The sequence below is a fragment of the Pseudorasbora parva genome, chromosome 5, assembly GCF_024679245.1.
Source record: "Pseudorasbora parva isolate DD20220531a chromosome 5, ASM2467924v1, whole genome shotgun sequence".
In the NCBI taxonomy this organism is placed as follows: domain Eukaryota; kingdom Metazoa; phylum Chordata; class Actinopteri; order Cypriniformes; family Gobionidae; genus Pseudorasbora; species Pseudorasbora parva.
Window position 1 is genome coordinate 6,039,818 of NC_090176.1, and position 21,677 is coordinate 6,061,494.

At 40.4% G+C, this 21,677-nt stretch overlaps 1 protein-coding gene across 1 annotated transcript; it reads right to left on the bottom strand.

Moving 5' to 3' along the window:
* Positions 1-18,097: 18,097 nt before the first annotated feature.
* LOC137075815 (serine/threonine-protein kinase pim-2-like) lies at positions 18,098-21,404 on the bottom strand. The gene is made up of 8 exons (XM_067444769.1): positions 21,161-21,404; positions 20,140-20,337; positions 19,849-19,943; positions 19,572-19,619; positions 19,069-19,447; positions 18,688-18,864; positions 18,442-18,530; positions 18,098-18,205 (listed from the first exon to the last, which is right to left on the bottom strand). Exons 1-8 carry the CDS (start codon positions 21,243-21,245, stop codon positions 18,098-18,100), a joined length of 1,179 nt encoding a protein of 392 aa, XP_067300870.1. The 5' UTR covers positions 21,246-21,404.
* Between the last annotated feature and the right edge of the window lie 273 nt (positions 21,405-21,677).

Sequence of the window (21,677 nt, forward strand, 5' to 3'; positions counted from 1 at the left end):
TATAATTGTTACCCATTCACATCATTATATGACCGACACACAGCAACGGTTGAGTTAAAAATCTTAATTTGTGTTCTACTGAAGAAACAAACACTCCTACATGTTGGATGCACTGGGGTAAGCAGATAAACATCACATTTGCATTGTTGGGTGAACTATCCCTTTAATTGAACACAAGCCACAACATGCAGCCATCTTACCCTTTCTCAGAGGACTTTGAGAGAGGCACTGACATGGCAAGTATTGTCCATTGCTACTACCGTTTTGGTGGAAGAGGAGACCGTCAAAGGGTGTATGTTGAGCATACACAACCACCGGATCACTACACCACTGAAGAACTGTATGCTCGCTTTCGCTTTGGGAATGCTGATATTGAGTACATTGAAGGCCAAAACGCCTCTCTGGAAGAAAAGGTCCTCATTGGTCTGTGCTTCTATGCGTCGGGGACTTTCTACCAAGTTGGTGACAATATAGGAGTGGACGAATGAAGTGTGTGTAGTGAAAGCTGTGTCAATTGCATTGGCCAGCCTGTTCAATCATTTGCTTCACTTCGAAAGGATGTCCAGATTGCCCAGACCAAGCACAAGTTTTTTTCTTCTGGGGAACATGCCCAATACTGTTGGGGTTAGTGACTGAATTCATGTGCATATCCAAGCACCTCATGAGAAGGATTGAGAGTACATCAACTGAAAGGGGAGGCGCAGCATCAACATCCAACTTGTGGCCGATGCTGACCTCGTCATCACAAACTGTGTCGTGAAGTGGCCTGGTTCTGTTCATGAGAGAGATTGCTTTATACTACAAACCAACCAGCCGGATGGCATAATATTAGGAGACAGTGCCTATCCACCCCTACCATGGCTGATGTCTCTTTTCTTGCAGCAACCACACCTGTGCAGGCACGTGTCAACACTTCTGATAGCAAAACAAGATGTGCAATTGAAGAGTTCTGAAGAGACGCTTTGCACGCTTTAAAGGTGGGGTAAGTGCTTTCTGGTAACCGTTGTTGATATTTCAAATCACCAAAACAAACGCCCCTACCCACAAAAGGGTCTCGGCCCTATATTGGTAGCTCCGCCCCACACATACGTAACCCAGGCAACGACTATGGCAGAATCTGTGTTACTAATCCAGGTCGAATATTCAATGAAAAAGAAGGGATGACTATCACAAACACAAACCGTTCTCATGAACAACTCGATAGAACACGAGCCGACAGTCCAGCTAACGACATATTACAATTATGACCAGATTAGAGTTACAGCGATCACAAAACACAAACCGTTCTCATGAACAACTCGATAGAACACGAGCCGACAGTCCAGCTAACGACATATTACAATTATGACAAGATTAGAGTTACAGTGATCACAAAACACAAACCGTTCTCATGAACAACTCTATAGAACACGAGCCGACAGTCCAGCTGACGACATATTACAATTATGACAAGATTAGAGTTACAGCGATCACAAAACACAAACCGTTCTCATGAACAACTCTATAGAACACGAGCACGAGTCCAGCTAACGACATATTACAATTATGACCAGATTAGAGTTATAGCGATCACAAAAACACAAACCGTTCTCATGAACAACTCGATAGAACACGAGCCGACAGTCCAACTAACGACATGTTACAATTATGACAAGATTAGAGTTACAGCGATCACAAAACACAAACCGTTCTCATGAACAACTCTATAGAACACGAGCACGAGTCCAGCTAACGACATATTACAATTATGACCAGATTAGAGTTATAGCGATCACAAAAACACAAACCGTTCTCATGAACAACTCGATAGAACACGAGCCGACAGTCCAGCTAAAGACATGTTACAATTATGACAAGATTAGAGTTATAGCGATCACAAAACACAAACCGTTCTCATGAACAACTCTATAGAACACGAGCCGACAGTCCAACTAACGACATATTACAATTATGACCAGATTAGAGTTATAGCGATCACAAAACACAAACCGTTCTCATGAACAACTCGATAGATCACGAGCCGACAGTCCAACTAACGACATGTTACAATTATGACAAGATTAGAGTTATAGCGATCACAAAACACAAACCGTTCTCATGAACAACTCTATAGAACACGAGCCGACAGTCCAACTAACGACATGTTACAATTATGACAAGATTAGAGTTACAGCGATCACAAAACACAAACCGTTCTCATGAACAACTCTATAGAACACGAGCACGAGTCCAGCTAACGACATATTACAATTATGACCAGATTAGAGTTATAGCGATCACAAAAACACAAACCGTTCTCATGAACAACTCGATAGAACACGAGCCGACAGTCCAACTAACGACATGTTACAATTATGACAAGATTAGAGTTACAGCGATCACAAAACACAAACCGTTCTCATGAACAACTCTATAGAACACGAGCACGAGTCCAGCTAACGACATATTACAATTATGACCAGATTAGAGTTATAGCGATCACAAAAACACAAACCGTTCTCATGAACAACTCGATAGAACACGAGCCGACAGTCCAGCTAAAGACATATTACAATTATGACCAGATTAGAGTTATAGCGATCACAAAACACAAACCGTTCTCATGAACAACTCGATAGATCACGAGCCGACAGTCCAACTAACGACATGTTACAATTATGACAAGATTAGAGTTATAGCGATCACAAAACACAAACCGTTCTCATGAACAACTCGATAGAACACGAGCCGACAGTCCAGCTAAAGACATGTTACAATTATGACAAGATTAGAGTTATAGCGATCACAAAACACAAACCGTTCTCATGAACAACTCTATAGAACACGAGCCGACAGTCCAACTAACGACATATTACAATTATGACCAGATTAGAGTTATAGCGATCACAAAACACAAACCGTTCTCATGAACAACTCGATAGATCACGAGCCGACAGTCCAACTAACGACATGTTACAATTATGACAAGATTAGAGTTATAGCGATCACAAAACACAAACCGTTCTCATGAACAACTCTATAGAACACGAGCCGACAGTCCAACTAACGACATGTTACAATTATGACAAGATTAGAGTTACAGCGATCACAAAACACAAACCGTTCTCATGAACAACTCTATAGAACACGAGCACGAGTCCAGCTAACGACATATTACAATTATGACCAGATTAGAGTTATAGCGATCACAAAAACACAAACCGTTCTCATGAACAACTCGATAGAACACGAGCCGACAGTCCAACTAACGACATGTTACAATTATGACAAGATTAGAGTTACAGCGATCACAAAACACAAACCGTTCTCATGAACAACTCTATAGAACACGAGCACGAGTCCAGCTAACGACATATTACAATTATGACCAGATTAGAGTTATAGCGATCACAAAAACACAAACCGTTCTCATGAACAACTCGATAGAACACGAGCCGACAGTCCAGCTAAAGACATATTACAATTATGACCAGATTAGAGTTATAGCGATCACAAAACACAAACCGTTCTCATGAACAACTCGATAGATCACGAGCCGACAGTCCAACTAACGACATGTTACAATTATGACAAGATTAGAGTTATAGCGATCACAAAACACAAACCGTTCTCATGAACAACTCTATAGAACACGAGCCGACAGTCCAACTAACGACATGTTACAATTATGACCAGATTAGAGTTACAGCGATCACAAAACACAAACCGTTCTCATGAACAACTCTATAGAACACGAGCCGACAGTCCAACTAACGACATGTTACAATTATGACCAGATTAGAGTTACAGCGATCACAAAACACAAACCGTTCTCATGAACAACTCGATAGAACACGAGCCGACGGTCCAGCTAACGACATATTACAATTATGACCAGATTAGAGGTATAGCGATCACAAAACACAAACCGTTCTCATGAACAACTCGATAGAACATGAGCCGACAGTCCAGCTAACGACATATTACAATTATGACCAGATTAGAGTTATAGCGATCACAAAACACAAACCGTTCTCATGAACAACTCGATAGTACACGAGCCGACAGTCCAACTAACGACATATTACAATTATGACCAGATTAGAGTTATAGCGATCACAAAACACAAACCGTTCTCATGAACAACTCGATAGAACACGAGCCGACAGTCCAGCTAACGACATATTACAATTATGACCAGATTAGAGTTACAGCGATCACAAAACACAAACCGTTCTCATGAACAACTCGATAGAACATGAGCCGACAGTCCAACTAACGACATGTTACAATTATGACCAGATTAGAGTTATAGCGATCACAAAACACAAACCGTTCTCATGAACAACTCGATAGTACACGAGCCGACAGTCCAGCTGACGACATATTACAATTATGACCAGATTAGAGTTATAGCGATCACAAAACACAAACCGTTCTCATGAACAACTCGATAGAACATGAGCCGACAGTCCAACTAACGACATGTTACAATTATGATCAGATTAGAGTTATAGCGATCACAAAACACAAACCGTTCTCATGAACAACTCTATAGAACACGAGCACGAGTCCAGCTAACGACATATTACAATTATGACCAGATTAGAGTTATAGCGATCACAAAACACAAACCGTTCTCATAAACAACTCGATAGAACACGAGCCGACAGTCCAGCTGACGACATATTACAATTATGACCAGATTAGAGTTATAGCGATCACAAAAACACAAACCGTTCTCATGATCAACTCGATAGAACACGAGCTGACAGTCCAGCTGACGACATATCACAATTATGACCAGATTAGAGTTATAGCGATCACAAAAACACAAACCGTTCTCATGAACAACTCGATAGAACACGAGCCGACAGTCCAGCTAACGACATATTACAATTATGACAAGATTAGTCATAGCGATCACAAAACACAAACCGTTCTCATGAACAACTCGATAGTACACGAGCCGACAGTCCAGCTAACGACATATTACAATTATGACAAGATTAGTCATAGCGATCACAAAACACAAACCGTTCTCATGAACAACTCGATAGAACACGAGACGACAGTCCAGCTAACGACATATTACAATTATGACCAGATTAGAGTTATAGCGATCACAAAACACAAACCGTTCTCATGAACAACTCGACAGAACACGAGCCGACAGCCCAGCTGACGACATATTACAATTATGACCAGATTAGAGTTATAGCGATCACAAAACACAAACCGTTCTCATGAACAACTCGATAGAACACAAGCCGACAGTCCAGCTGACGACATATTACAATTATGACCAGATTAGAGTTATAGCGATCACAAAACACAAACCGTTCTCATGAACAACTCGATAGAACACGAGCCGACAGTCCAGCTAACGACATATTACAATTATGACCAGATTAGAGGTATAGCGATCACAAAACACAAACCGTTCTCATGAACAACTCGATAGAACACGAGCCGACGGTCCAGCTAACGACATATTACAATTATGACCAGATTAGAGTTACAGCGATCACAAAACACAAACCGTTCTCATGAACAACTCGATAGAACACGAGACGACAGTCCAGCTAACGACATATTACAATTATGACCAGATTAGAGTTATAGCGATCACAAAACACAAACCGTTCTCATGAACAACTCGATAGAACACGAGCCGACAGTCCAGCTAACGACATATTACAATTATGACCAGATTAGAGTTACAGCGATCACAAAACACAAACCGTTCTCATGAACAACTCGATAGTACACGAGCCGACAGTCCAGCTAACGACATATTACAATTATGACCAGATTAGAGTTACAGCGATCACAAAACACAAACCGTTCTCATGAACAACTCGATAGAACACGAGCCGACAGTCCAGCTAACGACATATTACAATTATGACCAGATTAGAGTTATAGCGATCACAAAACACAAACCGTTCTCATGAACAACTCTATAGAACACGAGCCGACAGTCCAGCTGACGACATATTACAATTATGACCAGATTAGAGTTATAGCTATCACAAAACACAAACCGTTCTCATGAACAACTCGATAGAACACGAGCCGACAGTCCAACTAATGAAAGTACACAAGCACGATAGTCCAGTTAACAACATATTAATTATGACCGGATAAGGGTTATATAGATCATGAAAAGAGTAAACAAACATATATTAGGAGTATAGTATCTTACTTGTGGGACACATTTTGTGAGCTGATCTTGAAGCACACAGTGAGGAGGTTTAGATGCTCCATACGGTGTGGAAATGAACGGGTCTTTATCATCGCTGAAGTGAGACACAATATGATCTCAAATGGACAAACAAGCGAACGTGACACACGAGCATGTTCAAGCTAAAGCCAGCACATGTAAGTTATCGGCTAATATCCATCATGTGTTGTGAATAATGACGTGCACTGAGTGTTCTCTTCCCACCATCATTAGTAGACACGCCCCTTACTGCTGATTGGCTACAAGTTTGTAATTGCACTCGGCCAAGTCCGTTTTGTAAAACGGTTTTGAAATAACACTTACCCCACCTTTAAATACTTGCGAGTGGAACCACAGGAGCTTGCAATATAATACTTGCGTGTATCGTCCTGTACAACATCGCTACCAGGCACAATGTTCCTCTCTGTGAGGATGTTAATGAAGCACCTGAGCCTGTTGAAGAACCACACCAACCAGAATGAACTGGACTGACTGGACAGATAGTAAGGTATTCAATTGTTAGACATTATTTTTGACAGGCTCATCTCTGATGATTGAAATTAAATTACGGTGATGAATGACAGAAAAATTGAATATATTATATTTGTTTGTTATTGAAATCTGTTTGGGGGATTATTTCATGGGGACAAGATCATTTTTATTTTATTTTTACTTTACTATACTGTAAATAGCTTAATCGGTAGCCTATGCCTACTTTATCTACTGTTACGACGGTTACACAAGTCAAGTGCAAAATATAAATTAAAGTATATACACTACTTGATGCACATGTATTATTTGACCAATTTTAAAAGTTTTACTACATTTTCTTCCTGGAAACCACCTTGAAATCCTACCCCCTGTTGGGATCAGGATAATCCTGTTTTTTTGGATCAAAGTTATCCAAAATCCTACTGACAAGTTTTGAACAGCACAAACCGAAGGTTTGATCCAGATTAAAACTAGGATTGGATTCCATGATCTAATCCGATTTCAGATTTTCTTTCCCTTTTAAACAACCATTTTTCAAGATTTGATCCAATCCAATCTTTTGGGCTCATTGAAGACGAGACGTGCCGCAGCGTTCTGGATCATTTGAAGCGTTTTGATTGCACATGATGGAAGTCCAGCCAGAAACGCGTTGCAATAGTCAAGTCTAGAAATGACCAGGGCTTGGACAAGAAGCTGTTGCATGCTCTGTAAGGAACGGTCTGATCTTCCTGATGTTGTGCAGCGCAAACCTGCATGACCGAGCCGTCTTTGAGACGTGGTCTTTTGTCCTCTGTGCATCTACCAACCCAGAAAACATGAAGAAGGACAACCCAGCAACTTTGTTTCGGTAAGCCTTTTTCTACAAGCATGTGAAAAAAAACAGCCGCTCAGATTACTCTCCCCTCATGACGTTGGAAGGTGATCTATTATAATATTACCGCCCCTTAATCTACATGCGTCCACCCATGGCGCTGATAGTCTGCTCCGTATCAGCAGTTTCCTTCCTCAGCCAGTTGTACACTGTCCGCCATTTTCTCTGCACTCGAGCAGCAACAGTGTCTTGTAAGCAATGCAGGTGTATCGCCTGAAAGAGGGACAATTCAAGGCAAGAAGCTCCGCCCTCTTTTTGAAAGAACAGGCAGGGAGTTGCAGCTCATTTGCATTTAAAGGGACATACACAAAAACTGTGTTTTTGCCCACTGCAAAAAGTAGCCATTTTAACAGGCTATAAAACATGATCTGTGGGGTATTTTGACCTAAAACTGCACATACTGGGGACATCAGAGACTTATTTTACATCTTGTAAAAAAGGGCATAATATGCCCCCTTTAATGACTATTTCTGGTTATGGTTACACTTAAAATAGTTACAAAATAGATGTATGAGATGATAAATACTTCCCCAGCGTACCCAGCATATATGTCTAATGCAGGGCCAGTATTGTCTATAGGCAATAGAGGTTGCCTAGGCCAGTGGTTCCCAAACCTGTCCTGGGGACCCCCCACCAGTGCACATTTTGCATGGCTCCCTCATCTAACACACCTGATTCAACTTATCAGCTCATTAGTAGAGACTGCAAGACTTTAATTAGGTGTGGCTAATGATTGAGACAGACAAAATGTGCAGTGGTGAGGGGTCCTCAGGACAGGTTTGAGAACCACTGGCCTAGGGCAACAGTTGTGTTGGGGGCGCGGGCGCCTTCTAGTGTCGCCTTAGGCCCACTTCCCATTAATCACAGAATTAGAACAAGCTAAATAAAACATAATGTGTATTAAACATGATCATCCTAGGGCACCCCCTCAGCCACACGTTTTATTACTTGTCAACAAAGCACGCAGAGCAAACATTCACTACCATGGTATTTTTTCCCCTACTATGGTAGTCAATGGTTGTTCTCTCTGCTTGGTTACAAACATTCTTCAAAATATCTTATTTTGTGTTCAGCAAGGAAACTCACATAGGTTTGGAACAACATGAGGGTGAGTAAATTATTTTCATTTTTGGGTGACCTATCCCTTTAATACCTGCGGCTCCTGATACACTGAGGTCTTAAGAAGTGAACCTATTGGTCTATGCAAGAAACTGAACATTTACAGTATTTTTACCTCTAATCCCCAGCGGTGGCAAACGGTCCCGAGCACGTTTACCACAGTCAGGACTACAAGCTTCCTGTCACATGATGACGCATTCGTGGGAGCGACCTCACACATGAGCTGTTTTACTATAGAGAGGGAGGGCATATGTTCACCAACAGTATGAACGTCTAAAGCTGTTTAAAAGTATAGCTGATGATTTTAATTGTACACTAAATGTGTCACCTCCAGTTTATACGCGGCAAGCTAAAAACTGCATGCAAAACAACAATGGAGAAAAGCCAGGATCTTCTTTTGATAGCTGCCTCGCCGATTTCTTAGAGTTGAGGCATTGCAATAGCCTAGAAATCTAGACGCACCCTAGCGGCAGCAAATCTAATCTGCCGCGAGTGTCGTCTAGCAACTCTCAATTCACTTCTGAGCTGTAAAAGCCAAACTCTGGTTGGGCCAATCACATCGTGTATAGAGTCTGTGGGCAGGGCCAAAATTATGACGGCGGAGTTGCGTTTGCGTGCTTCTAGTAAACACAGAAACTGGCGAACGGCGGACTTTTGAATCAGCTCTGACCGCGACTCTGGAAGACTTGGAGTTAAGCTTTTCTCTGAGAAAAGAACAAAGAACGGCACTGAAGTCATTCTTAAGAAGGGAAGATGTGTTCGGAGTTTAGCCGACCGGATACGGCGAAAGTTTAATCTTTCAGTGAGCTCCGCTTCACCTTCGTTGCTCTGGTTGGTGTAGCGCTATCCTATCGCGTGCAGAGGGAGTTTGAAAGACAACCGTTTATCCGCCCCTCGGATTGAGCTGTCAATGGTGAGTTTCCAGACCAAACATCTTGCTGTGGGTCAGGCTTGTCAGGCTAGTATTGCAACAGATTGTAGTGATTTTACTTTCATCCATTCAAGGACGCTAGGTAATGTAGCCATTTGTACTCACCACTGACATTGTGAATTTTGGATCACTCGTCACTTAAAGGACAACTCCGGTGAGAAATTAACCCAGGGGTAACAGATGGTTACCGAGTAGATCATTCTCTGGGATGCGTTTTTATGAAAATCGAACGTAAAGAGTTTTATCTCTAAAACAGATTAGCTTATGATGCTAGTAGGGCATATAATAAGTACAATTAAATCGCTAGTTAATACCACTAACAAGGCTCAAAATAGCCTCACACTAACACGGCAGCATAATGAGGGTCCCTACATGCAAACCGAAGCATTGAGAACTTTTTAAGTGTACCAACAGTTTAATAAGAAGATACTTTATAAAGTGAAAGGAACTCTTAATGCTTCAGCATACCAAGACATTTTGGACAATTTCATGCTCCCAATTTTGTGGGAACAGTTTGGGGATGTCCGCTTTCATTCTAACATGGCCGCGCACCAGTGCACAAAGCGTCGGTCCATTAAGACATGGTTGGATGAATTTGGTGTGGATGAACTTGACTTGACTGAACCCTGACCTCAACCCGATAGAACAGCTTTGGGATGAACAGGAGCGGAGTCTGAGAGCCAGGCCTTGTCATCCAACAGTGCCTGACCTAACACATGTCCCACTGGATGAATAGGTAAAAATTCCCACAGAAACTAAAATGTTGTGAAAAACCAATCCAAAAGAGTGGAATCTGTTATAACTGCAAAGCGTATGCCAACTCCAAATTAATGTCATTGCATTTTCCTGTTAGTGTAATGGTCTGATGTCCCAATACTTTTGTCCATACAATGTAGGCCCTCTTTATAAAGTAAATAAGAAACATTTGACAAGAGCATGTTACAGTGAAGGACGAAAGCAGGTCCTGCAGTTTGTGTGACAAAGTGATGTTTGAATATCTGCACACACACACACACACACACACACACAAGGCTCTGTTTTTCATCAGGCAGGTTTTGTTTATTTCATGGTTTAATTGTTTGGTTGTGATAGATACAAGTTAGTTACATAACATTTAGCAGATGCTTTCCATCTTGACTTTAAGGGTTTACACAAACATGAATAATTTATAAAATCTGTAGCCTAATAAAAGCTGTTTTATTTAACATGCAGCCGGTCAACACACTGGGGGAAATTAGACGTGAATTCAGTGACTAAACAGCACATTTCTACTGTACGATCTGTAATGCCAGTGTTGTTTTAGTATTATCATCTACTGATTGGCAACAAAAAAAAAGTTGATGCAGAGTTCAAAAATAGTAATAAAAACTTTCCATCATGTATAGTTATTTTTCACAAAATAAGAATGTTTTTATTATTATTAATGCAATTATCAAAATAACAGTCAAATGTCAAAAGTTTTTGTTTTAATGACGAACATAAGTACTCAAATAACGTACAATCAAACAGAGAGCTTAATATTAGGCATAGATGCCACTCTTCTTATGATGTAACGAGTACATTGGATATTGTGGGAAGTGTTCCCGCTTCCGGTTGACCTACTTTATGCAGCCTAACAATTCTTTAATGGATTTTAATTATAGAAATGCGATATGTCATGTGTATGCTATGAAGAGATTGGTATTTAATCTAGATTTAAACTGACAGAGTGTGTCTGCTTCCTGAACAATGCTAGGAAGACTGTTCCAGAGTTTAGGAGCTAAATAGGAAAATGATCGACCGCCTACAGTTGATTTAGATATTCTAGGTATTATCAACTGGCCAGAGTTTTGAGACCGCAGTAGACGTAATGGAGTATAATGTGTTAATGCTCGCTCAAGAACTGGGGAGCTAAACCATTTAGTGCTTTGTAAGTAATAAGCAAGATTTTAAAATGTATGCGATGTTTAATAGGGAGCCAGTGCAGTGTTGACAGAACCGGGCTAATATGGTCATATTTCCTGGTTCTAGTAAGAACTCGAGCTGCAGCGTTTTTGGATCAGCTGGAGTTTATTTATTAAATGTTCAGGTCATCCACCCAGTAGCATTACAAAGCTCTAACTGTTCCACATTTGACATTGAGAGCATATGTTGTATGTGAAATATGAGCATATTTAATCAGGTGGCTAATTCGTTTTTCGAATTTAACCTCATTCGTACAAATTCATATGTTTTTAGCTAAATCGTATGTTTTTGACAAGTTGCCAAATTCGTATAAATTTGTACGGATGACCTATATACCTCAAATCCCGCCCCTAAACCTACCCGTCACTGGGGTTTAGACAAAACGTACAAATTCGTACAAGTGAGTTCGTAGAAATTCATACGAATTAGCCACCTCATAAAATACGTATACGAATTAGTCGTGAGATAGCGTTGTATCTCCCAGTGGCAGCATGTTCAGGGTGAAAAGCAATGGTCCTAGCACTGAGCCTTGCAGTACTCCTAAAATCCTGACTGGAAATCCTCACAGAGACCGTTTCTTTCTAAAACGCAATGAGGATACACTTTTCCAGTATCTTTGACAGAAAAGGGAGATTTGAGATATATCTGTAGTTAACTAATTCTCTAGGATCAAGTTGTGTTTTTTTAATGAGAGGCTGAACAGCCAGCCTAAAAGTTTTTGGGCCATATCCTGATGACAAGGATGAATAAATGATATTAAGAAGAGGATCTACGACCTCTGCAAGCATCTCTTTCAGTAGCTTAGTCGATATAGGGTCTAATATTTTGATGATTTAACAGGTTTAGACGGTTCTTCCTCTCCTATAGCAGTGAATAAATAGATATAGATAATATATAAATATATAATTGTTCCTCAGGGCGTCTATAGCTCGACGTCTGATGCGATACTGTAGGTTGCATGGTTATAGTTTTCTCTCTAATATTATCAATCTTGCAAGTAAAGAAATCCATGAAGTCTTTACTGCTGTGGTGTTGGGAGATGTCTGAACCCTGTTAAACAAGCCAGTACATCAAATAAATACCTAGGGTTGCATTCGTTTTCTTCTAAGAGAGTCAAAAACTAAGCAGATCTACCAGTTTTTTAAATTAAGTGATACTAGACTCATTCGCCATACAAATGGATGTCGAAAGCAAAAATGCTATGAAATGCATGTTATACTTTTTGAGAAAGAGTGACATGTGAGAGTAAACAAAAAAATGGCAGGTAACACGTTGAAATGTGACATTTTTAAGTAGAAAGATAGATGTATTACCTTAAAAAAATTCAGGCCCCAATAGAACATTTTCTAGTGTCTGATCACATTTTTCAGTTGGCCAAATTTCTGTGAATTGATGCACTTTAATTAACAGAAAATCAGTTTGGCCAAATACATTTTTTTGATGTGATCAGTCACTTGAAAATTTTCAATTGGGGCCTGATTTTTTTATACAGTGTATACAATAATCTTTATTCAGAATTATTACTTAACTGTATTGAGGTTATGTGACAAAAAAAGATTTATCATTGCATACTGCATTCTTTTTGTAGTATATACTATCAAATATATAGCATGCTCTCCCTACTAAAATCTAGTCGATGCACAGCCTTTATGATTTCTGTGCACAGACGTCAACTGTAATGTGCGTAGGAGTCAGCGGAGGGAAGTCTGTGTGAACAGTGAGCTGCTGTTTTCCGAGGTAAATATTTTCCCTCTCTGCCCACTCGCTGGACACAGGAACGCTGGGGAAGACAGCCAAGACGGGACATGGGAAATGGACAGAGGACACAAGAGTAGCCGTTTCGTGATGTGAGGACACCAGCATGAGACTTATTTCTGGCTGTCATGGCAACCGCATGGCAACACATGCTGCCAATTTCACACTCTAATTTGCAGTGATTTGATTGGCCAAAAATAGTTAGTGGGGGGAAGATTCAGACACACATAATCTATTCAGACGCTCACACACTCGCGCCCATGCCCAATATCAGACAGTGCTGTATACTGAAGGTGATCTACAGCACACTTGTTGCTGGAACAGTCTTCTCTCGATCAGCCTGATTTTTTAATGCCATAAACACACTCAACAGGCCACAGATTTCTGCCATTTCTCATTTAGTCATTGTGAGAGTGTGTGTGTCTGATAGAGCATGTGTGCATCACCCTGAAGGGTCTATTTGATTTCATTTATTTATTTATTCATCTACGGTGAAAATTACCTGCGGACTACAGTATGTGCATTATCGACTCATAACCAAACAAATAGATGGGTGGATATGAAATGCATTACCGTTCATAAGTTGGGGTCAGGCTTTTTTGAAAGAAAGAAATACTTTTATTCAGCAAGGATGCATCAAATCCTCATATGAGAATGATTTCTGAAGGATCATGTGACACTGGAGTAATAATGATAAATTCAGCTTTGATCACAGGAATACATTACACTTTAACATATATTCACACAGAAAACACTTATTTAACATTGGAATAATATTTCACAATATTACTCTTTTCACTGTATTTTTTTATCAAATAATTGCAGCCTTGGTGCGACCTTAATGTTAAAACCTTAATGCTCCCAAACTTTTGACCGGTAGTGTATAAGGATTAAATTACACAGAGTTTGGTTATTAAGTGTATAAGTATTAGCCTAGAAATCTAGACTGCAGCAAATCTAATCTGCCTGCGAGTGTCGTCTAGCAACTCTCAATACCCTTCTGAGCTGTAAACGCCAAACTCTGGTTGGGCCAATCACATCGTGTATAGAGTCTGTGGGCGGGGCTTAACATAATGACGACCGAGTTGCGTTTGCGTGCTTCTAGTAAACACAGAAACTGGCGAACGGCGGTCTTTCGAATCAGCTTTGACTGCGACTCTGGAAGACTTGGAGTTAAGCTTTTCTCTGAGAAAAGAACAAAGAACGGCACTGAAGTCATTCTTAAAAAGGGAAGATGTGTTCTGAGTTTTGCCGACCGGATACGACGAATGTTTAATCTGTCAACGAGCTCCGCTTCACCTTCGTTGCTCTGGTCGGTTGTAGCGCTATCCTATCACGTGCAGAGGGAGTTTGAAAGACAACCGTTTATCCGCCCCTCGGATTGAGCGGTCAATGGAGAGTTTCCAGACCAAACATCTTGATGTGGGTCTGGCTTGTCAGGCTATATAAGTATAATAAAAAATTTAAAAAACACTAAAGTTTAACTAAATAAATATTATTTTAATAACATATATGTCACACAAAGATGCCATCTTTGGATAAAATCGTCATTTCTGCTTTAATTTTTTTTATTATGTGTTGGCCAAAACGATGGTTTGATAATTGCTTTACTATGACAATTTACCCCATGGACACTTTACATGATTCTTCCTATTCTATTGTTTTCTGCCTGCCATGACTATGAGTGAAACCGAAACGTCACTTCATCATTGTGTATCATCGTCATTACGGAATAAAAGGGGGATTGCACTTATTCATTCCTCAAAGATTCATTCAATCATTGTGCTTAAAGGGCTGGTAAAACACGATTTGACTTTTCTAACTTTAGCTAGTGTGTAATGTTACTGTTTGAGCATAAACCCAAGCCCAAGACTGGTTTCCCACTGTAGCTAAGTGCATTTGTAAATAGTGTACCTAAGTGTCACTTTAAGTACACACTGTACACACGAAAAAGGCAATTGGTTAAGTTAGCAGAACTTGCTGATTTTTATTTTGTGCTCATACATTTTAATATCTTATAACTTCAAATATTTGAGTAAGCTAATTCATACATTTAACTTAAAAATATCATGTAATCTCACATTTTAGTGGAAACTTGACTAGCTAATTCAATAAATGCTGCCTTGATCATTGGTTACACAATGCACTTGCTGAATGAAACAAACACTACTAAATCTCACACTTAATGTTAATCTTGCACAAAAATACATAATATAAACCGTCATTAGCATTTACTGTCATTTTTGAGTGTCGTGGCAAAGCATGCTGGGAAATAGAAATCCCAACCCAGTTTCAGTTAAACTTAAGTTTGTCTAAATTAAAAGAAAAAAGTTCATAAAACTCAAAACAATGTGGTTTGGTGAAGTCACAGCCACAAGAAAACAAAAAACTAAATCTAAATCTAACTGTACAGTTAACTTGATTTGTGGGTGGAGAAGCGGCGAACAGACAACGCCAGTGTCCTCTTCACTACGTTGCTAGGCAACCTAATGCAAACCTAAATATCAAATGCACTCTCTCATCTGTTCAGACATGGGCGTCTGGTCTGAACACCAGGTGTGTTCTGGAGCACTGTTGGCGAGTTGCTATTTTGAGAAACTGAAAACGACTGACCATTGACCAACACACACCTGCTCTAAAGTCAACAGCGCAGTATTTTGTGTCAGTATATAAAGAGTGTGTTTGTAATATGAGCCTATAGGCGGTGCACAACTTTTAATAAGCATTAATAAGATTAATCTATATTTAATTCTTACAGTGAAAACATGCAGCGTTTAATTTTACATTTGATTACTTTATTACATTTCTGTAGTATTTTACCCTAATATAACTTAGAACACATCTCATTAATGTTCAGAGATAAATGACATGATTAAAAAAATAATCATGATTTTTAAATGACCTTTATTTATATAGCGCTTTTTACACGTCTAATTGTTTCAAAGCAGCTTCAGTGTTAATAGGGAGATAATGCAACAGAATTTGATTCAGCTACAGCAGCCCTGGTGAAAATGGTGATGTCATCCAGCTAACTTCAATTATCATATAGTGTCAATGTGGACAGACCGGTAATATCATTGAAATTCAGGTCTCCCCAACTGAGCAAGCCAAAAGCTAAAGGCTAAAGGCTCAAAGCTGCAAGGAATCAAAACTCCTTCAGGGCCAGAATAGAAAAATAAACCTTGTGAGAAACCAGGCCCAGTCGGGTGCCAGTTCTCCTCTGGCCTCAAACAGTGTATGATTATTATTCTGGCAACATTGCAGGTCTCAAGTCATATCAGGTAAATGGATATTCGAAAGATTGGAGTTGTCATGACAGAGATGAAGCGTCAATGCAGCATTTACAGGCAGAGTTTAATTGACACGCTCTCAGCAGACACTTCAGGGATGCCTTGGTCATCTCCAGACGCAGCTCCACCATCCCATCCGGACACGGCCTGGATCCGGCTGACTGCAGTTAACCTCGGGATAAACAGAGAGACTAACATTAGTGTAGATGCCATTCTTCTTATGATGCAACGAGTAAATCAGGTGTTATGGGAAGTGTTCGACAGTGTTACTGTTCACACCACCAGTGGCGAGAGCGGCAAGGTGGCCAGAAGTCATTCATTTTCAATGGGAGCCGGGCGGCGAGAGCGGCGCGGCGCGTCTGGGACGATTTGGGCGTCGAGGAGAGTTGAAATCAGCTCAACTTTATGGAAATGACGTGGTTGGGCGGCAACCAATTGTAATGTAGAAGTGCTCCGCTTGAGAGAAATCCAGAGAACGCAGGCCTGTAAACTTTGGTTCCGACGACATTAGTTCCCAAGCCAAATGTAGGAGAAGTTGATCATTGCTGTGCGGGTTTCCCTGTCATTTATGCCGAGACCATTCAAAGTGATGTTTAATTTGTTAAGAAGTCGCGCAACACTATTTTATAGGCGCTAGAATGCTTGTTTTTCAGCGGGTATGCAATTCATTCTTTCTTTCACATTTAAACAATTTCATGAGGTTAATTTATACCCTACTAGTGGTCAGTCTATCAATCAACATGCTTGTTTGATTTGTGGCCTCTTTATAGAGTTTAAAAAAAGAAAAAACATTCGATCGCAGAGCGGCAGCGCGTCCACAAAGCTTTCTACAGCGTCGTTGGCAGGGCAGCAAGAGTGAATTTTGACGCTCTCGCCAGCGGCGGTGTGAACGCACGGTTAGACAGTATTCTAGGTAACAGTATTCTCTTGTAACATCTCTTCATTTACTGCTTCAAACTGACAGCGGTCAGATAAGTGTGATTTAAACCATGCCAATGCATTTCCACTAATGCCAACATAACTTTCGAGTCTATTCAGGATGCTGTGAGCGATAGTATCAAACGCAGCGCTAAGATCGAGTAACGCTAATAGAGAGATTTAAACAGTAAACAACTGTAAACTGGTTAACAGACAGTTTACGCACTATATACAGTGAATAATGCACATTTAAATGTACAGATTTTTGACCTGAAAAATAACTAGTCATTGTATAATTTACAGTAAATAACTGACACTTCACATTTGATGTCTTGGTGAAATATCAGATAAGGTAAAGTTCAGGGCAGGGTTAGTTCTTGTTTTATGTCACATGATACCTCCTCAAAAACATAATAACGTATAATAAACAATAATTCATGAATGAAAATAAAATACTTTTACTTTTTTTTTTACTTTGTACAAAACATTTCTTCAAAACGTTTTTCTATCAAATGAGAGTGTGTGTGTGTGTGTGTGTGTGTATATTTAAAAATCCAGAAAACCCCTTTTTTTCAGAGATTTAAAATTGGGCAGGCACGCTGGTTCCTCGGAAGTCCAGGAGGAAAGCGGGGAGCGACCCCGCCTCTATTTTCCTGTTTTCTCTCCTTATTACTTCTAGTCTGTAATTTGAAACATAAACAGAAATCAGGTTATTGTTTCAATACAGTACACAAACAATATAGAGATACGAATAAAAAGAGGCTAAATATATCAAGTTAAAACAAAATGGAAATTTAAAAGCATGAGTGAAAAGCAGCACTGAAACGTGTCATGTGACTAAATGAGGTTTGCAGCACAAATCGATAACTAGCGTGAATAAAGCTAAGTGTCAAAATCTTCAAAATGTAATGAAAACCTGAAACCAGTCGTGGAGATCGACTTTCTCCAGTTCAATCCTCTTCTTTGGGAAGACCTGCAGACAACAGCGAATCAAATCGCAGCATTCTGTGGAGAACGAAGGGAGAGACGTCTGATTATTAGCTTAAACTTCACAAATATCCTCAAAGCCATCATTTATTAAGCCACTGGGCTCAGATGTTCATTTTCCTGCATTGTTGTTTTGATCTGTCCAATAAGATCCAGAATTAAATGAGGATCTCACCTTGTGAACAGCCGTTTCTGGTCCAGATGTTCTGATCTATCTCCTCCAGGTCTCGCCACCTCGGAAAATTCCAGCACAGCATAACGTACAAGAGTACGCCGAGCGACCAAACCGTCGCAGGTTCCCCGTGATAGTGGCCGCTGATCCGGTACTCAGGGGGGCAGTACTCTTTTGTGCCTGGAGGAAAACATTTTCACATTTACATTAACACAACATCTGGACTAGAAATCCATCATCATGCAAGAAAGGATTTGATGCTAACAGTGGATCCCATTCCCTGAGGCTTCATGAGAGCTCGACTTGCTCGAGTCCTGTGCGAACGGCTCGCAATCGGCACCAGAGTTTGAGGCACACCTCGCAGCTTTGAGGAATTATACATACCAGAAAAGGAGATATAACCCGCGCTGTTGAGGAAATCTCCGCATCCGAAGTCAATTAATTTGACCTCTAAGGTGTCCGGGTTAATCAGCAGGTTTTCCAGCTTGATATCCCGATGAAAAACTCCACGCCGGCAGCAGGCCTGAGCCGCAAATGTGACCTGGCACATAATAAGGCGTACCAAATCTTCACGGTTGGTGCCCGTGTAGCTTGTTAAAAACACATCCAATGTCTGAGAGGGCATGGGCCGCTCCAGCACCATAAGGTATTGGTGAGGCTCGTCCTGCCAGTCCAAGAGCTGGATGATGTTAGGAGCACTGGGCCCTCGATTGGCAAACATTTGCAGAGCCACTTCCAGCGGGATGGGTCTGGAATAACTGCTCTAGAAGAAAGACAGTCATTATAATATATTTATAATTTATAATCTGTGATTAATGTTAACATGAGATGTATAAAACTGAAAACAGTGACTGAGAGGTAAAGCAGAGAGAGCACAGCCGACTTACAATCCTGGTATATCTTGCTTCCCGATTGGAGGCACATTTCACCGCCACCTGATGAAAAATTAACAGAAAATGGATTTGCGTTAGAATTATTTATAATACATGTGTTCAGAGTTCACAAATTACAATCATTACACCTGAACAAACATTTACATGCAGAGCACGTCTGTCTATTAAAACAGGTCTGACATGTGAAGTGCACTAAATAGAGAATATAAGTGTGTGATATAAGACACAAATAATCATCTAGATAGATATTGTAAGTAATGAAAATGAATACCTGAAGGCCATCCTTCAAACGTGTCGCTGCATAAACCGTCCCAAAGCCTCCTTCACCCAGTTCAGTGCCCATTTCATATCTGGAGGAACCGATGTCTGTTAAAAGAAGAAAGAAAGAAAGGTCACCTACTTGATCTAAACCTTGATCTAACACACACACTTTCAAAAAAAGTCATTTTCCATGTTATCAACTACCCTTAAAGAAAGCATGAATTTAAAGTATAACCCATTGACCTGCTGATTAAAGAGTGCATGTGTGTTAGGTTATGTTAGCGTTTCTTAGCAAACTGACCCATAATTATTCTCTGATCCTCTGCTAGACTGTCTGAAGCAGTGGTGACACACACACTCGTGTCCGGAGCATCATGGACAGGGGTTTGGAAGGAGTCGTCAATCCAGTCCTGGTCGCCTCGAGGGTCAGCAGTGACGGGTTCCTCTGAAATGTGGAAGATTTGAGGAGGTCCGCTGCTGTCCTGAGAAGACGACTGACCTACAGAGGGCAATCACACCAACATTATTAATAAAACACTCACATTACTGCAACTCATTTTTATGTGCATATTCACTTTGTTAGGAAACAAACATACTTCAATAAAGAATCTGAGGTAATACATTCTCATGACATAATGTTAAAGGTGCACTATGTAACTTTCCGTCCACTAGAGGTCGCCTATTCAAAACAAAGGCGTAGTTTGACGACGCCAAATTTGAGCTCAGCATCTTGGGACATTTGGTCTTCACCTCACAGCCGGTGGCAAATAGGACTCGGGCAGAAATCATGTTCAGGGATGCGATTATTAACGTTACTGTAGTGTGAAGCAGGAGCGAGTGTTGAGGAGCTGAGCGAGGCCGCTGGAGCGATTGAACACAACACACACCTCGCGAGCAGCGGGACTTTTATTATGCCACAGTCGCCAGTGCCATTTCCGCTTTTACCGGTCATGAGAATATGGTAATGCAGCTCAGTTTATCATATTATACACATTTAAGTGTTTAAAATTATGTTATGGCGTTACTCTGTGTGTTCGCTCAGCGGCTGCTGTGACTCTTGTTCACGCTGCTAAGAGTAAAGCGCTTCAGAATAAAACCGGAAACCGAGAGTAGCGAAGATATGACACCATTGACAGACGGCTCTCTCAGACGTCCCGGTTCATTGGTTATAATGGCCATTTTCTCATGATTTACAAATAGTTGGAAACATTTTGAGATATTGTAAGTACTCAACTGAACAAAATATTTTACACTTGCCTAGCGTTTTTTGAATATTTCACTGCAAAAATGCTACATAGTGCACCTTTAATGATCTCATTTACCATCTGAAGCTCGGGTGACGTCCACACTCGTGTCAGGAGCATCATGGACAGGGGTTGGGAAGGAGTCGCCATTTAATTTTGTCATGGCACGTTTAAAAACATTGAAGGAGTCGTCAATCCAGTCCTGGTCACCTCGAGGGTCAGCAGTGATGGGTTCCTCTGAAATGTGGAAGACTTGAGGAGGTCCGCTGCTGTCCTGAGAAGACGACTGACCTACAGAGGGCAATCACACCAACATTATTAATAAAACACTCACATTACTGTATCTACGCTTGCTGTACATTATGAAGAGACTTTTCGGGGGAATTCACACTGAACACATTCTTTCCAGTTTTTCAGTCGTCAGTCAATGTGTGCAAACAATAAACATCATGAATGTGATTAATATTAATTTTAATTTCTGTGTAAATGCATTAATTCATGAAGATACAAACTTAAAGACACTTAAAGTCCTCAAAACACCTTTAAACATAAAAATAAGTGTATAGCCAGCGCAGACTCCAATGATCAAAAGAGT